The 18,169-nt window shown below is 39.4% G+C and overlaps 1 protein-coding gene across 3 annotated transcripts in view; it reads right to left on the bottom strand.

Annotated features, from left to right (window-relative positions):
* Window positions 1–18,169, bottom strand: part of SH2D4B (SH2 domain containing 4B) — a 106,498-nt gene that overhangs the window by 33,111 nt on the left and 55,218 nt on the right. For all 3 annotated transcript variants that reach the window (XM_085064081.1, XM_085064082.1, XM_085064080.1), the window contains 3 exons: window positions 13,377–13,536; window positions 12,155–12,302; window positions 3,433–3,577 (listed from right to left, as the gene is read on the bottom strand). In XM_085064081.1, coding sequence (XP_084920207.1) covers window positions 3,433–3,577; window positions 12,155–12,302; window positions 13,377–13,477 — 394 coding nt within the window. In that variant the 5' untranslated portion in view covers window positions 13,478–13,536. The remainder of the gene's footprint in view (window positions 1–3,432; window positions 3,578–12,154; window positions 12,303–13,376; window positions 13,537–18,169) is intronic.

Raw genomic sequence — 18,169 nt, 5'->3', positions numbered from 1 at the left:
AACTCACTCGAATTTTTGGGGAAGATAAATACCAAATGAATTCCTTTTAAAGTCAGACAAAAATAAATTCATAGACATATTTGTAGAACATAGAAACATAACAATATAAAAGAAGCTATAATGAATCAGCCTGGTATCCTTCTTCCAAGAAAGACCAAAAGTAGGTGCTCAGGGAAAAGCATAAGAATAGATAAACTCACTCATCTCTGTCTACATTTTTACTGAAGTATTTTTCTTCTGGAGATGAATAAAGCTAGTCAGATGATATCTGAGCACTTCCCTGCCTGATACAGTTTGCAGGGGTTTGTTTGCAAGTGTATTAACAGAATGCCTTTTGCAATTTTCAATCAGATGAATATTCATTCTACAGTTTTTCCTGTTATGTTTCACAGATTTATTTTCTGTCTTCACAGAGAGAGGCCACACTTAAATACACTAGAAATCTAAAAAATGGGACAGCCCACCGAGAAGTCCAAAACTAATCAGAAAATGCACCCTCTGCTGTCCAAGCCTAGCCTTAGTTCTTGCTTCTCAGTTTCAAAAAATAGGTTTTGAACAGTAGACTCTCAGAATAAGTCCTTTCCACTATTCATCTTCTTATTTGCCAACCTGCTCCACTTATTAACTTACAACTGCCCTCTAAAATACCCCAACATATATCTATTACATTACATCAAAGTGTGTAATCGCTCTTACAACATCATTTTTCCCTTTTAGCATCAATTTCCCAAGTTATTCTACATTTGTTATTTAGTACACTAAAAAGCACTAAAATCATGTATTTCAATTAACACAGCAGTTCCATGAGCCATTATTGTTCTTTGGCAAATAGCAGAAGCAAAATGAACCGAACAACAGAAACTAATATTAGCAACACTTTGCTTATTGCCTTGGCAATAAACAGCTGAGGGATAATGTGATGAGGAGAGATGCATCCTCATCACATTCTGAATTCCATCCACTGAACAAGTCAGTAGTGTCATCAATATCATTGCTACATTTCTCTCTCCAATAGCTGCCCTAGCACTGCTGTTCCCCTGCAGCACTAACCCCCAGACCCATGGAACGGGGCTCACTACAATTAGATAAGACCCAAAGGAGTCTGGCCTTGTTCCTAATGGGAAAAATGATTCCCACTGCAGGTGTGTAGAGAAAAAAAATGTAAATATTACATGTGCTTGTAATTCTCTTATGCATTCATGCATTTATTTATTACTTAGAAAAGCTGACTAGTGGATAGCTTTGCCCAGCTTCACTAAATTTCCTCTCAGCATCCCATAGGAATACATGCAGACAAAATGGAAGGATTACAATAAAAAGAAAAAAAATATCTGAACCTAAAATAAAAAGTGAAAAATCTGGTGAACCTGAGATACTAATTCATTCCATAGCAATTTCAGATGTTCCTACTTCCAAATATTTGTTACTGACTGCTGCACCTTTCTGCTTCTGCAGTAAACTTAAGGAAATGGAAGATGTTAATATGCCTGAGGAAGCTCAATCCAAAGTTTGATAGCATGGTTCTAAACCAGCCAGGAAATGGTCTCAGATAAGGCACTAAACACTGCATCTTGGTATCTTCATTTGTCACACCCATTTGCTAATGGAGCACAGCTCTAAGCCCTCAAACCAACTGGGGTAAACCGAGACACTGAGATAAGCATAAGAGGATAAACAAGGATATGATACACTCTAGTCATTAGTCTGCAGTTAGTTTAATGCTAAATCAATTACTGATAACAGCATAACTCTGGCAACACAGAATGTATAGCTCTGCAAAGCCAGCTGTTGTGCCACCAGTGAGGCAGAAGGTGCTGAGATTTTGCTCTGCCACAGCAGCACTACTGTTGGTCACAAGCTCAGCTGAGCTGGGCTTGGTCACCCTTTGGCCAAGGGGACAAGTCTGCAGGGACTGAGGCACACAGACTGGAGGTGACAGAATTGCTTCAGAGCATGCAGAACACTCCAAAGCTTTCCCAAGATAAAAGTGGCAGACTATCCCCACCAGCATGGGATGCAGTCACGAGTGTTTTGACAGACCAAAAATGCCATTATAGAAATCATGGTCAAAACCTTTCACAGCTCATTCCTTTTCCCCTCTGCCTTCTCCCTTAATTATTCTACTGCATTTTTGATGTCCATCCCTGCACAAACAGCATTCCTCAAGAAAACAGAAGCAACAATTTAAAACATCAGTTACCTCATTAATGCAATAGTGAGAAAATGATGTCTGGTTTTAGTAGTTTTTGTAGTATTTTGTTTTATTGCCAATTTCAGTGTAAATGTAAGTTGGATTCATATTTTTCTTTTAACAACATGGTTGGAATGTTTTCTTTCTTTATATACCATCAAAGAAATGCTAAAGTACATAATACCATCCTCTATGCTGTGTTGCCAGCTGATGCTGATTTTCTGCAAAACTAAAGGGCTACTTTTTCCCCTACTCATTCTGCTCTTTAATACCCAAAACATAGAAAGTTAGTTTTTCTTTCCATAAAAGCATGGAAGTACACCTGGATTTAGATAATTCTCCAGGAAATAATTACCTTATCTTTATTGACAGTGTAATGTACAGAGGTTTTATTGATCAAAATTAACATACCCTGTTATGAGCTTGGAAAACAGCACAGTGTATAATATAGATTTAACTCCTCTTGCAGAAAATGATTCATTATCAGATCAATTCCAGGTAATAGCCCTTCAGTAATTAGTCCTCAGGAATTAATGAAGTGGTGACTAAAACCATAAAATAAACTCATTGTATATTTTGAAATTTATTCATAATGTGGACTTTACTTATCTACAGTATAAATATATACATCTACATAATAATGTAGTTGTTCTGTTCCTTATAAGCTTTTAAAAATCACCAAAAAATTAAATTAATCGCAATTATGATATGTATAAATAATTTTAGTCTATCTAAAAAGGAACAGCACCTCCATGGAATGAGATCATCATCATCCTCAGGAGGAATTTTTAGAGCAGCAATCTAAGTATGATTTACTGTAATCTTTTGAAATGAAGTGAGTTTCAGCACTGATATCATAGTTTCACCCCACTACCATATGGAAGCAATTAAAATACTGATCAAGACAGATTTTACCTCTTCAGAGATAGCTAAGGACAAGCTGTCAAAATAATTATGTCCTGAATTATTATTACTAAGCCAAAACTGTTAATTAAGTACATTGGATAAAGCCTACTGATTTCAGTCACTGTACACAAAAAATTTTGTACAAATTATTGACACAGATTCAGAAATATTAAACTTCTGTTTGCAGTTTTAACCTGGCAATTTCCACCAAAATAATACAGCATTTTGTATTGCTCTAGGTAGAAGACATTTTTGGGCACACCTTTTCCATTGTGCAAGTGTCCTTTTATTTGCTCTCAGAAACATATTAATGTTGTGAAGGTAATTCTACTCACACTGTTCTTCCCACTCCTGGTCATCGTCGCTGTGCTGACTGTGCTGCTGAGCTTGCTTGAGGCTCAGATAAAGCTCCTTCGCCCGGATTTCTTCCTGCTGCCTGATTAGTTCTTCACCCTTTTGTCTCTCCTCTTCTTCTCTTTTCTAGAGAAAATGAAGGAAGCCAGAAGTGACTAAGGAGGTAGAATATGCCAAAAGCTGAGACATTGCTTCAGTTTCTTCCTGTCACAGAGGAGCTACGTTACCTTGGGCAAATCACTCTCTTCTAACTTTGGGCTTCTCACCTATCACAAGCATCATTGACTTTTCCTACCTCTTTGGAATCTCTGAGGAGGGTGCATTTTGCAACCACAGGTATCACAGGAATGAGGAACATGTAAGCATCCAAGATCTGAAAACTCTACGGAAAACATTTTATCATCAGGTGGCACCAAAGGCTGTGCTGTCCTACAGCACAGAAGCAAAGCTTGGTTTAAGCCCATGTGTTCCCCCACTGAAGATCCTGCTGCCTTCAAGCACTATGCACATCATCCACAGAACCTTAGAATTTAGTCACTGATTTACTGCTGTTCTTAGTTTAGCAACTGTCCCAATGTGTCATCATAACCAAGACAGGGAATAATATTCTCCAAAAATCAAGATTGCTACATTCTGGAGGAAAAGGCAGATCCTTCAGCACACAACAGTCACTTTGCAAAATGTAGCTAAAAGTGCCACACCAAAAGACTCCCTTCCAAGAAAATTTTAAAAGAGGTGAAAATCTGATAAAGACTGCTTCTGCAGCTTGCCTCCCTCATATTATCAATAACACAGGAGCTCAATTAATGCAAAACTAGGAATCTGTTTTCTAATGAATGATCCCAAATCCCTTAGGTAGTGAAGAAGCAGATTTGAATCATGTAGTTTAGCAGAAGCCCACAAAACACTCCAAAACTGAACTTCATTAAGTGTTACTCATATTCTTGAAATAACTTGAATTTCAAATAACAGTTTTTATTTAATTTTATAATGGAACCAACACTATACCCTTATGGGTAACAAACATAAAGGTAAGAATTTTATTATAAAACCCTGAGTGAAATCACCCTGACTTACTACCCCAGTTACCTGACCTAAACTATGAATAAGGGAAGCCCAAACTAGATTGCTTCAAACGTTAATCCTCTGAAATTTCTAGGGTGAAGGTTTTGGGTCCAACCGTTAACATTATATGATTCAATGAACAATACATTAGGCTGCTCTTATTGTTTCTGAGAATGAAAAGCCTAGTACTGTTCTTCAGTCAATTCCAATAAAAGTATCTTGGATTATTTCTGGCATCATCCTTCCATTGTTATTTCCTGACTCCTAAAAACATGAGCTGAGTGGACAGTTCATTATTTTTGAAAAGCCAATGCTTTTAGACAACACTAATTTCAAAGCTAAGCAGCTTTCTCAGGAAAAAAAATCTTTTTAATATCTCTATAGAATTAGGGAATTGCACATTTTAGCTGCTAGTAAATGGCTCTATTCTCTTCTTGAAAAAGAAAAAAAGAGATCAGCTGTTCTTTATTCTTATGAGGAAAATATTTATTCACTTAGCTTCACTGGCTAAAAAAATTCAATACATCTAGGCTATCTTGGAGGAAGATTAACAGACACAGAAGCAATCCTGGGTTATCAGAATGTTTTCTATTCAACATCTTAAACCACAAGGTAAAACTTAAAATAGAGTAGGGGGAAAAAAAAAAAACAAACCATCAATCTCACAGCAGTTTCCCTGAATCACACAAGAGTTTTGTTGTAAGTTTGGGCTTGTTTTTTAATGTAGCTGTTGTTGAAGCACTGCTAGTAAAAAGATGAAAGTGTCTATGAAAAACAAACAAAAAGCCCACACACCAAAACCTAGAATTCAGGTAGAGTTTGAGCTCTTAATGGAAGGCAACAATGCCTACTAAGAAAATCCTACCTTTTTTACTGAGAGGGAGATTTACGTCAAAGAGGACACAGCAACAGAAATTTAACACTGGCCCTTTATTTTGAATTCACCAAAACCATTTCACATAATTTTTCTTTCTACAGAAAGAAGATATTTAACTTTTTATTAAATTAGCACAGGTATATTGCACAACTCCTTAAAGGTGTGTGTAAGAAGAAACAATCCTTGCTAGCATGACACAGGAAAGAACACTCATCCTTTTGTCAAGTATTACTAAACAGTGTGTGTTTGTATTTAAAATGAACAACCATTGAACTTTTCACATTGACTCCACTGGAAGAGCACAGCAAGCAGTTTATCTGCTTCTCCCATGAACCCAATCCTGCACACTGGAGCTGGGAGAGAAGAGTTTGTAGTAATAACTACAAACATTACCTTCTGCCTGACAGTTGAGAGAGATTGTGCTCTGTGCCTGTCCCTTTCAGCTCTTCCAGAATAATTAGGAAGGTGACAATTCAGTACAGAGTTGCAAATTGTTGAGAAATAGCAAGCTGCTGAAACAAATCACACTGGCAATTCAACAGGCAGCAGCAATCCTCTCTAGCTTTAAATCCACTGGAGAATTTGAACATGCTAAATGATCTTATCTATCCTCTGGCAATTGAGGATTTGCTACCAACTTGTTACTGTCTATGTGTGTCTCACCATGTTTGACAGCTTTTCTATGAGCAGCTCTAAATAATATTTAATATTAGCCATGGTTAAGTTCTGTTCTAGTCCAAGGCAGATAAGAGGAGATTAGGTCAGCATTTAGTTTTTGCTGCAGAAAGATTTAAAATATATACTGAGGAAAAGGCAAAACAGAGCAGTGGATTTTTTTAGAGAGGCAAACTGGGCTGCTGGCTGCCACAGTTCTTGAGGCCTTTCTGGGGAGTCTTATGGGATGCAGGACAGCTGAATGACCACCATCCTGCTCATGGCAAAACCCACAAGATCTATGTGTTACAACAGTCCTCTCCCTGAAGTAAATAATGCCTGGGGTTCCCTCAGTGCTTCCGGCTGGCAGGAAGTGAAAGTTGCAGGGAGCCAGCTGCACTCCAGCTGCAGTGAGCCTCCTGAGCCCACTCAGCAACCACCTGGGCCAGGGAGGACATTCAGGCTACCTAACACACAGCTGAGAGCCCTTAGGGACTCCCTGCTCCGGAGCAGGAAATCTGGAAACACCAGGGTCCTTGGCTGCAGGACAGGCTGATCTCAGCAAGGCTGACAGAGCCAGCCGAGTTCAGAGATCAGACTTCTCTGCAAACCCACCTGACAGGTCCAACAGAGCTCTGAGTAATGCCAGAAATATGCCCAACTCCTTCCCAGCCTTTTTCTGAGAAAATTGTCTCACTTGCATCAGAAAAGAAAGTGTTTGCAGAGGCATTATTTTCTTCTCTACTACCAGTGTCTCAAAAGGAACACAGGGTTTGCATCACTTCACTATGCATGTATTTGCACTGAGACAAATGTATGAAATGCAGTCATGCTTTATGCAGAAGCTATGAGATTTCAGCCCTGCTTCATGCAGAAGCTACTGTTTCAGCCACAGATGTGGCCCAGCACATGCAACTCACACATCTCATACAAGGAGGTAACAACATACTCCAATTCACAGACCCTGTTTTCCATGAGCTAGAAACAAAGCTAAGGACTGTTTCTGGTTGGGAGAGATGTGACATTTACTGCACATGCTAGAACAGAGTGTCCTTGAGTAATTTGCCCTAGATCCAGTGACCATCTACTTAAAGCTTGTCTCTGGATGTTAGAGACTCTTCACAGCTTGAATTCCTGTCAGCTACCCTCATTAGTGGCTCAGATTTTCCCATTTACCCACAGAAAACACCTGAGCTTTGCTAGTTTTTACCAGCATTTCAGAATAAAGATATTGGCTTCAGCAGCACAATCATTACCGATGTCACTGAGGAAGAGATTTTTCTTCAAAATTGGTTCCACAGTTACTCACAAGTAACAGAGAAAACCTGAAGACCCAATTCCCAACCAAAATTAACAGCTGCCTCATTTCCAACATTGTTCAAGAAACAACTACATAGCAAAAAAAGAATTACTTAACTATAGTGACATAAAAGAAAACAAAATTAAGTATGACTGAATTATTGTAATTGCCATTGAAATAACTAAGGCATTTGCAGAATGAACTGGGTGCCAAACCCCAGCAAGAAGCTGTTGTCATATTCCTAGATTCTAAATATGCTGTCTTTGGGAAAGAGTTCAATGTTTTCTTGGCACAGCAAAGCACAGAGCTGAACTTACAGCTTATTTGCACTTAGAGATAAGTCCCACTCAAGTGCTTGACGTTTACTTGGAGACAAGTTTTTTTCAGATGAAGACAGAATGCTCACTGCTATATCATAAGAAGCCCACAGTACTCCAAGTGGAGATGGTGACATTTCACTATATTCCTAAACTCTACATCTGGCAGCAATTGTCTGAAGAATCAGGTCCACAGCACTTTGGGGCACAGTAAAGCACTCAGACACATGTTGAAAGCTCATCCAAGCTCAATAGAAAATGTATTCTTTCTATTAAGCGTAAGTTTAATTAGATGTTTCCTGAACTGAAGCACTAATTATTCTGTTCTCTGAAGGTTGAGTCTCAACCTATCTTCTTTGATGAGACACATTTCATCTCCCAAGGAATTTTTAAGAAGCAATCTGTCAACTGTGCCTATATTATTAAATTTGGCAGGTATCTGATGTTGTCATAAGGACAGTAGTTTACTATTAATATTCTCTTGCTTAATGTAGACCACATGAAGAGTGAACTGAGAAATCTCTTGTATTTCTGAATGCAGCTGAAGGATACCCAGCCCTGGCTAGATGACACTCACACCTTTAATTTGCCTTAGCTTTGCACTTTGTTCAGACTCTTAATGACAGCGACTGATAACCGTAAAAAATTATGCCCATGGTCTCACAGCCTTTGTGAATTAGCAAAAAGATTAATGATAGTAATTGGCTCTCTTATTTGTCCTTTGCAATAGGTGCAAAAAAGAATAGCTGTCCTTAAACTGCAAAAATAGAGTAGTCAAGGTTTATATTCTAGCATCATAAATTAAAGGTATTTCTGCTTAAGAAACACCCAGGAAAGCAATACTTTTCTAATAGTGTTGGAAAAGGAAATAGGGAACATCATTCACTTTGCTATGTGAGATACCATTTATCTAGTGCAGACAGCCCTAATGTCCCATGATAGGTCAAGAGGAATAAAAGCATCTTAAAAAGGAGTATTGTGACACAAAATGGTTAGAAATTAAACATTTCAGCAGAAAGGAGAGAGTTTCAATTTCCCACATCAAACTGCTTCAAGAAGATGAAGCATTAGCAGACACTGAACTTTCCAAACCCCAGTCTGGAGAGCTGACCATGTTTAAACATGGTCTGGTCATCATCCCAGAAGGATGTTCCTTCTTACCAGTGCATTAAATATCTTAAAGCTGGTAAAGTGGGCTTGCCTACTGATCTGCACCAAATTCCACACCCTTTTCTTCATTATTTCAATTACTTCAGTCATACATCAGTAGATTCATTAATTCATCTTTTTCCCACTACCTTAGTTCTATTCCCTTTTTGTAGTTGGACATGAATGCCAGAAACACAACTTTTTTCTCCTGTCTAAGTACCTATCTACCCATCCAGCTTGTAAATATTTCATGTACTTCTTCCACTGCACCAGAGTCATTCTAAAGAGCAAAATGGGAAGGAGAAGGAAAGCCAAGTAAGCTTAAACAAACCAGTGGACAGCAGAGTTACTAACTCCCTCACATTAGCCTGTGAGATTCACCTGTGTTTTTTGAAGTAGTCCTACAGCACAATATGCAAGATCTGATCTTTCAAGACCAAGTCACAGATAACCTGCTTTTCTGAGTAGCAAAGGAGTGGTGTCAAAGTACCAGGAATCAATTGTACATTTGTATCTCTGCTGGTGGATCTCTACGGCAGTCCAAATCTCTCCTGACAGATCTCAAATTATAGACCTAATTGAAGAGCCAAGGGTGAAAGTGGAATTAGATTCTGTTGCTGGATTAGTACAGGAAATGCTGCAGGGAGAACTCAGTAATGGGTATTTGTGGAGGGGCGGCAGCCCGGTGCCGCCCATTGTGAGATCCCATTGACCGAGGTCAATGCGGCGGAGGCCGGAGCCGCCGAGGATGTGATTTCTTGGGGCTCAGTCGAGGATGAGCCTTGAGCCGCCCTCCCTCCTCCCACAACAAAGTTTTGTGTTACTCTATAGGTTAAAAGTTTGCTGTACCCCTCCCCTCTCCGCCCCCGTTGCCTCCCTGCTTCTAGCTTGTTCTGTTGCTGTGCTCCCCTGATTGGTTCTATGTATTCCCCTCCCTTGTTGTTGCTAATTTGCTCCCCCTGCTGCCTGTCATGTTTCCCCGGGCCTGATTGGCCCCACCCCTGCGTTCCCGCCCCGGGAAACCCCGGGGCTCCCTTTAACACCTCGGTGCCATCTTGCCCTCGTGGTCAGAGGTTTCGGACCCCAGACCCTGCCGGACCTCTGCCCGAGGACAACAACAGTTCCTTCCCCGCTTGCACTCCTGAATAAAGGACTGTTGCTGCTCCTCCACGCTTGGGACTGGTCTTGTTTCGTGGGGATCGCCGTCTCATTCTCCTGCCTGCCCGGACTGTTCCCCTACCCTGCAAAGGGTCCCCCCAAACCCAATCGGGGCACCCTGGGATTGGGTAAGCCGCCGTCGGGTGGCCGCAGCGAGGGTCGAGCCGCTGACCCTGGGGAGAAGCCCACCTGCTAGCCGGGTTCCCCCTGCCTCAAGGAGCCGGACAGCCGCAGCGTCCGAGGACTATTGCCCTCAACGAGGGCAACCTCGAAACGCCAAACCACCGCAGGTATTTAAAAGCACAATCAGTGCATTATATCTTGTTTCGAAATTAATTCTTTAAGCTAAAGAGTTCCTTTCAGCTGGGTCTTGTTTTAAAACTTTTGGTCCATTTATTTAAATTTTTGCAAATACAATCTTCAAATACTTGATTTCAGGGAAACCATTGGGCAAGAAAGGGATTCTGTTTCCCTGACAGAAGAAGAAATACACTGGCAATTTTAGGAACAGAGATAAAGAAATTCTGGCTGAAGTAAATTGTTTTAAATTTAAAGTAGAACCTAGACCATATTCTCATCCCACTTACAGCAGCATTCCTTGCTCCTACCAGGCACACAACTGGATGGAAGATACCTGCTCATGTCCTGGGAAACAGTGGAAACACAGATCACAGTGACATTATGAATCAATATTCCATCAATATGAAAATGAGCAGAATTTGGTGCCGTTCCTTTCAATTACATCAACAACTCAACAACTAGTTTTCCTTAATAGAAAACTATGAATACTGGCCACTAAAACTCTCAGAAGTTGCTCACTCTGCTTTTTGGAATAGTCTGTTAGAAACACAACAGTGCCAGTGAACCTGTGGACATTTACCCCACCAAGTGCCCTGTAAATCAACCACAGAGATGTAAGTGAACACTGTATCAGCCTTTGTTCAAGAGGGCTTTGCTTTCCGGAGAGCAGAGGAAAGAGTGTTTAATTAGTTGCTCTGCTCATTATTCATACATTAATAAAGCACTTGAAAGGTATAGTTTCATTACTCATTGACATCGAATTTCAAAGGCCCCATTCTCTCCTGTGAATTTAAATTAATTGTGCAAAGGTAAATCAGTAGCTGTGAGCAGAGGAGGCTGCAGGAACCGCCCTGGCTTTGTGCTCCACAAGCACCTCAAATCCCAGGCCCACAGGCTGCACAGTGATGAGTAATTTGCTGTTTGCAATCAAACCACAGAAACTTAACACTGAGTTTTCAGCATTCCTCCCATCACAGGAGAAAGTCTATCCCTGCTTTCCACACCTCAAATCATTGCACCAGGAAAGGAAAAAGAGACAAAGCTGTCAGCAGGGGAGAGGCATGGAGATGGAAGTTACTGGGTCCTAGCAGTCCCGTTTTCTCCAGGCTTTCTCCATGGAAACTCAGCCTTACCCATCCTGTGCAGTCCCAGCATGCACATCCCAGGCTCAGAGGACTGTGATAACTTCTCTGCACACTGAACCCATTCTATGTTACTTTCTTATTTTTAAACAAGTTTTTCTCTTTATCAAGTAATATGAAAAGGGTGGACAGAGACTTTTCCTATTTAGTTTTTAAATTGCTAATTTCAACTAGAAAATGTGAAAAAAATAGTATTTCAAACAAACATTAAAATACTGTAATTGGGCTCATGGAAAGTTCATTATGAAGTCAATAAAAATCAGGCAAATGAACTTCTCCCAGGAAAGCCAGCTGGACATTTCCCATATGTTCAGTAGGGGAAGGATCCATCCCTTATTATTTTGATGGAAGTAGTGACACAATTTTCACTTTCAACATGTGAACAAACTCATCCAAAATACAGAGAATATGTTCAAGCAAACTAACTTAAAATGAGATCTTTCCCAATTGTACAATTTTTTCCCCAGTATGACTCACCCAGCACAGCTGACTGAACAATTCAGTTAAAGTGTGAGCTGAATAACCAGTTTGATTGTTCTGGCACTTCTGAATGAGACCTGTAATTTTTTCTCATCGCTCACCCAGCTGTTCTGGTGAACACCATGTAGCTATCCATATATTCCAGAATCAAAAATTACAACTCTCTATTTTAATGCTTATTAATAAACATGCACTGAAGGTGACAAGAACTGTGAATCCATATAAAACACTATTAAAAAAATGAAATTACTCTATACAAACCTTCAGTTCCTCCTGAATTTTTTCTTCCTCCAATTTGGCTGCTTTCCGATCCTCCATTTCTATTTTCCATTTTTCTGCCACTATTCTGGCTTTTTCTTGAGCCATAGCATCACGGAATTTCTTTGTAATTTCAGCTTCCTTTTGTCTCCTTCAGAAAAAGTTGTTAAAATAAAAAGGTGAGGCACTGATTTTCTTAAATTAAGGACCAATATTTACTCACTGGTTGCAACAAATAAATAGCATAAGACTTCATGGACAGATGCAAGCAAAGAATTAAAATTCACTTAACAAGAGACCTACTGCAAATCAGATTCAAATAATTATCCAAAAAGCAGACAATTTACAATTTTTCATAAATTACTAATTAAAATAGCACCTTCTAAGTTAGACAAGTACTTCTCGGATGTCTTTAAGTCATACCTTATATTTTTCTAGCAATCTTGCAAAGCATGATTGGGAATTTATTGTCTTTCAAATATCAGTACAAATGTCTCTCAAATTCTTATGCTAGATTGTTTATTAGCACTGACAATGCAAAAGGAATTCAGAGCACAAGTTGAAGGTTTTAATCCCTGCTTAAATATGCAAACACTTGACGCAAAAACAATCTCACACAAAAAGGGATAACATAGAATAACTTGATATTTAAACTGCCACTTTTCAGTGCTGCACTACAAAGGGAAGTGTGTGAGGCAGGTGGCCTAATTCCTAACAATATCAAGCATCAAAATACTTTTGAATCTCCCCCAAAACTGCAAAAGGCTCTGCTAGAAACACCAGCATGGCACTTTGTATAATCAGTTTTTGAACCGCTGGAATAAGAATTAATACAAGCAAAATGCAAATAAAACCAATTTCAAAAAGGATTTTATGTACCAAATTCCCATTGTGGGCTCAGAACTGTGATATAACAAACATGTTTAATTTAATCATCTCAAAAACAGACTGCTTCATTTTTCTTTATTTACAGGCTGGTCAATGGTTTAGCTAAATTCCCAAAATAGTTGGCTCCACTTTTTTGTCAAAGAGGGTTTTTGGTTTTCAATATTCAACAAAAACAAAATTACATTTTTAACGTGCTGGAAAACTGACAAAACAGGTGAAAGCAAACATTCACAAAACATACTCACCAGTTTCACCCACCATTACCTGCCACCCTTCTACAAGGTCATGCCTCCCCGTATGCCAAGTGGACCCTGAACTCAGATTCTTAAATCCTCACCATAGCTCTTCTGCCTCCTTCTGTGCTTGCTGCCTGGCTCGCTCTGCTATGAGCTCCTCTGAGATCTGCTCGTAGGGTTTGTCACCAGGGGCTTCTCCCATCACCCAGACCCACACCTCACCGTCCTTCCCACGCAGCCACTGCACGTGTTTGCCATTGCCTGCAACGAACCAAAACATAAACACCGCCTCACATCCTCACAGAAACACAGGGGAAAAGATGGGAAATCTGCAGTAGAGAAACATTAAGCTTGCAAGTTACAAGTAAGAATAAAACATTGCTCAGAGGTTCAATGAAATCTTTAGATTTGACCACATCTGGTCAAATGCCGGGGAAAAAAAATGAAGGGGCTTGCATGCTGCAGATCACGCCATCTTTAAAGACTCACTGCCTCATGAAAATAAAAATTATTGATTCTGGAATGCACTTCCCAGAATTCCAGTATTATGATCCCTTTTTAATTGTGGTATTTTCTTACTTCACTCAGCCAGGGATGAATGAAGAGCATGGAAAAAGAGATGGGGATAAACAATAACCAGTGACATTATGTGACTAGCAATGCTTTGTCCACAGAGAATGTTGAGTGTTGAACATGTGGAGAGACTTCATGGGAACACCTTCAAAGAATCCAGGAATTTCCTGCTCCCACTGTGTGAAGCAGGAGTTTCAGGGAGCCTGAATACTTGGAGCACACCACTCAGTGCTGCAGAGCCTGTTCTGCTCATGAAGACAATTCAAAGGGATTAAATTTCTGGTTCAGTTTTCATGACACAAACTACACAAAAATCTATGGTTACGGTGTTGACAGAGTGATTTTAAGAACACCAAAAAAAGCCTGAGAGCTCTTTATAAAACACTTCATTTGGTGAACATTCATATACAATAACCAGCTACAGGACAACAAACATAAGATCCTATACGAATACATTTTAATAGTTATTTACACTACCTGACTTAGTGCCTAGGTTTGGTCTTTTCCTTCTGCTTTTATACATAGAACTCTCAAATATTATAAGCTTTTTAGGGGTTCATAATAAGACATTTGTAGAAACACCTCTTATGCATCCATTTTAATGTTTAATTTCTTGCAAATTTATTGAAACTGTTCTTCACAAAAGGAGATTCTGCCACAAAGACCACTGCCATGTTTGACAATGGATTTAAAGAATTCAGACTACAAGGCCCTAAAGGGTCAGGAGTTTGTATCATTCTCTGTATATTACAGTCCCCTAGATTTCATCCTCTCACCCAAACAGTGACATGAGAAAATTGTGCATCATGACATAGCATTTAAAAGGAATCTTGTCTCATTTGGAAACATAAAGAAGTGGACAGGGCAACGTTTTCCTAAGTAGTTTTTTCCCAGTGTTCCCATAAGAGCTAAAAAAAACCTGGTCCTATTTGAACAGTCAGACTTTGCTTCCACTTTTCCTACATCTTTCTCTGCTAGCATCAGCTGAGCTACTCTCACATTCAGCTACCACTTGTTTTGTGCAAGGACATATCCATTTAACCAGATTAAGTTTCCCAATGCACAATCAATAAAGTGTTTCTGACATGTCAGGCTGAAGGGAGAAAACTGCAGGAGGAAATGGAGTGGGGCTGTTGACAGCAGGCAGTGTCAGTGCCAGCCCACACTCACAAGTGTTGACAATCCAGACTGAAGGCAATGAACGGATCGGATCTCGCCATGAAAGCTAATATTCTATATCAAATTTGAAAATGTAATTTATACGAATCCCCAATGTTGGCCTAACGGTAGTAACTTCAAAGAGGAGTGGAAATTTAAGCTAATGGTGTTTTCCTTCAATAACTCTCAAAAGCATTTGCTCTTTCACAGTCTATCAGATTATGTCTCAGGTTATAAATGTGAATGTATTTCATTGCGGTTCATAGTCTGTACATTTCTGTGCTCCTGTCAACACAACATTTATGCTGTATTTTTTGGATACAGCATTAGAATACCATCTGCTGAGACCTGACTGGCCATATCAGTACTTGCCTGCAAGGTTTTCACCTACTGCATTTCATGGTGAAGTACCTTGAGAAGTATGGAATGATTTCCCAGAAGTACTGATCCCATATAACCAATGGCAGCTTTTGTTTTGAAAGCATTCCTTGTCATCTTTCCTGTGAGGAATCTGAATATCCTAGCTGCTCTCATCTATTAGTACTTTAAAGAAAACATTGCAAACAACATGCCTCCAATTAATTTATCTGTACCATAACTAGCAGATACAAAATATTACTCCTGTTCTGAGACAACTTCACTACTTCTGCTCATTTGTGAGCTTATCAGATGGAAACAGAAAAAAACCAAAAAACAAAACAAAAAAAACCCAAACTATCAAAAAAGAAGAAAAAAAACCACAAAAAAAACCCCAAAACTTTTCAGGTAAGCAGACAAATTTTATATTTCCTTCCCTCAAGGTTTTCTGTGCCAAAGATTTATTAATGTGTTTCTCAGAGGCACAACTTACCCATTGCAACCCAGCCCCATAAAACAAACAGCTGATTTGTAGACATGTCTTGAGAAATTGCTCTCTTTCTTCTTTTAAAACAATGGATCTTTTTTATTAAGTTCTAGACAGTATATGTATAAACTCTTTTGAAACTATCAGTATAATATATTGTTGGTTCAGCACTACCTCCTGCATATCACAGTACAGAACTCTACTGTATATACATACGTGTTCAAATATAGTTTAAACTGAAAGATCACAGCAGTATTAAAAAATGTAGCAATTTTAACTTTCATCATTAAACAGACAGACCTCCATATATATAATTTTAAAACAGTTCAACTTGTGCACATGTGCCTTAATTCAGGTTTTCTCTAGAAGAAGAGAAGGCCTCTTCACACCCAACCACTGATTTTACTTCAAGAAATGACTCCCATGCAAACCTTCCCTTAAACCTGTGCTCCCATAAAGCTGCAGCTGGGCTTTACTGTACAATCTGGCCATAAAACTTGTAGTTTCTTAGCACAAAGTCACATCAAAAATGAGTGTGCAGAAAAAAAAATAAGCACCTCAGGGAGAAAATCTGGCACTGTGAAAACAGAACTTCTGCCCCAGAAAAAGTCTTTGCAGCCTGCAGAATCACATTCACAGTGAGAGGGTCAGCTCTTCTAGGCTAATGATATTGGTCTTGTACTTTTAAACTGCAGAATCTATGGCAAGATCAAAGATGAAAGTACAGAATATTATTTTCCCTAGTACTTGTAGGAAACCAGTGTTGTCTGCTTTGCAAGCAGAGAATTGCCACTACTGAGGACTGATTGTAACAAAATAATTCCTGATTTAAAATGCCTCTCAACTATTAACAAAACATCTTATTTTTCACAAAAAAATTTAATACACTTTATTGCAAAATGAAACAAATTTTTAAAAAATTAAAAAATTCAACTAGATATAAAGAAAGCGATAGGTCCTAACTAAAGAAATTTGAAATGCAGCTGAGAAGAAGGCAAGACAACCTCGTGTTTGCTGTTCAGCAGCACGCTTCTGAGCCCAGTCACAAAGCCTAATGCAGAGTCAGGAAAAAAAAATGAAATCTCTTGAGCCCCAGTCTTGTGCCTTGACCACAAAAGTACTTTTCAGTTCCTGGAGAGACTGAGGCAGGCTGCAAATAACAACCCTTAGGAAGCAGTGAACATCAAAATTAGCCTGGATTGAAGAGTAGAAATGGAAGTGTTTTAGAAACAAGCACTGCTTTACCAGGAAAACTTACTGAATAATTTCTCAGGTCTTCTCCATCCCTACTCTTCAGATCAATGATTTACCAGCTTTAATATTCCTCTGTTTTTCACCTAAAACAACTCAGTGGCATCAGAAGAAGACAACATAAACTCTTGAAGTTCTTTTTACCTGAAGCCCATCCATTAATTAGTATCTCACACAGAGTTCCTCTAAACTTGCACCTATATGGCTTTGAGACCAGTAAATTGGCTTGTGGATATTGCTCCTTACTCCAGACAAATGCCAGGTCAGAAAATGCAAAATCAGGACTCTCAAATTTGCAGCACAGAGAGATCACAGCAAAAACTTTGTTGGAGACCTAAAGCCAGAACCAACAGCAACTCAAGCTTGCACATGTAAACACACAGAAAGACAAGACAAAATCATGTTTTCTATTTGTCTGTTATTTACACAGCAATTCTGTAACAGCAATGGAAGTGTAAAACATTGCCCTGGAGAGCAATAGGAAACTCAGGCTCTCACCAACAAGAATTACGAGGCTCTGCCAACAGAGGAGCTGAGCCACTCATTGGCTTTAGTAGTTTTATTGGTTCTTGGGCTCCATTTTTACATCTCCAATTAAAAGTGCTTTAGAAATAATGGTAATTAGAGCAAATAGAATACTGCTGGAGTCAGCTTCCTTTCTCCAAGCTTGTTCACCATTGCTTTAACAGTTAGAGAATTCCCAGCAACTCCCATCTGTGATCCATCCCCAGTGTTTACAAGGGAACCATTTCCAAGGACTGCTAGAGGGCTGACTTGGTGTCCAGATTCCGAGCTGTGCCATCACCCAGCCACAGTCTGCCTGCTCAGCCCAGCAAAATGATAGAGAGCACCAAGTACCCTACTGCCTTCCTGTGCTAGGGAATACCACAGGCTGTGCCAGGTGTAAATGCAGAAAATTAGGTGATCAGTGATTTATAACCTCAGAAACAGGGCAGCATTCAAGGTCTGCTGAATGTTTTATAAAAGAATCTGTTATTTCCATGAACAGCATTGTTTCTCTGAGGTTGGGCTTCCCACTGTAATTCTTCCAGCTTCCAGATTCTTCCA

Source organism: Lichenostomus cassidix, chromosome 6 (assembly GCF_008360975.1).
Source record: "Lichenostomus cassidix isolate B80296 chromosome 6, HeHo_3.0, whole genome shotgun sequence".
Taxonomy (NCBI): Eukaryota; Metazoa; Chordata; class Aves; order Passeriformes; family Meliphagidae; genus Lichenostomus; species Lichenostomus cassidix.
Note: the sequence above shows the minus strand (reverse complement) of the source record. Positions and strands in the feature narration are given on the sequence as shown.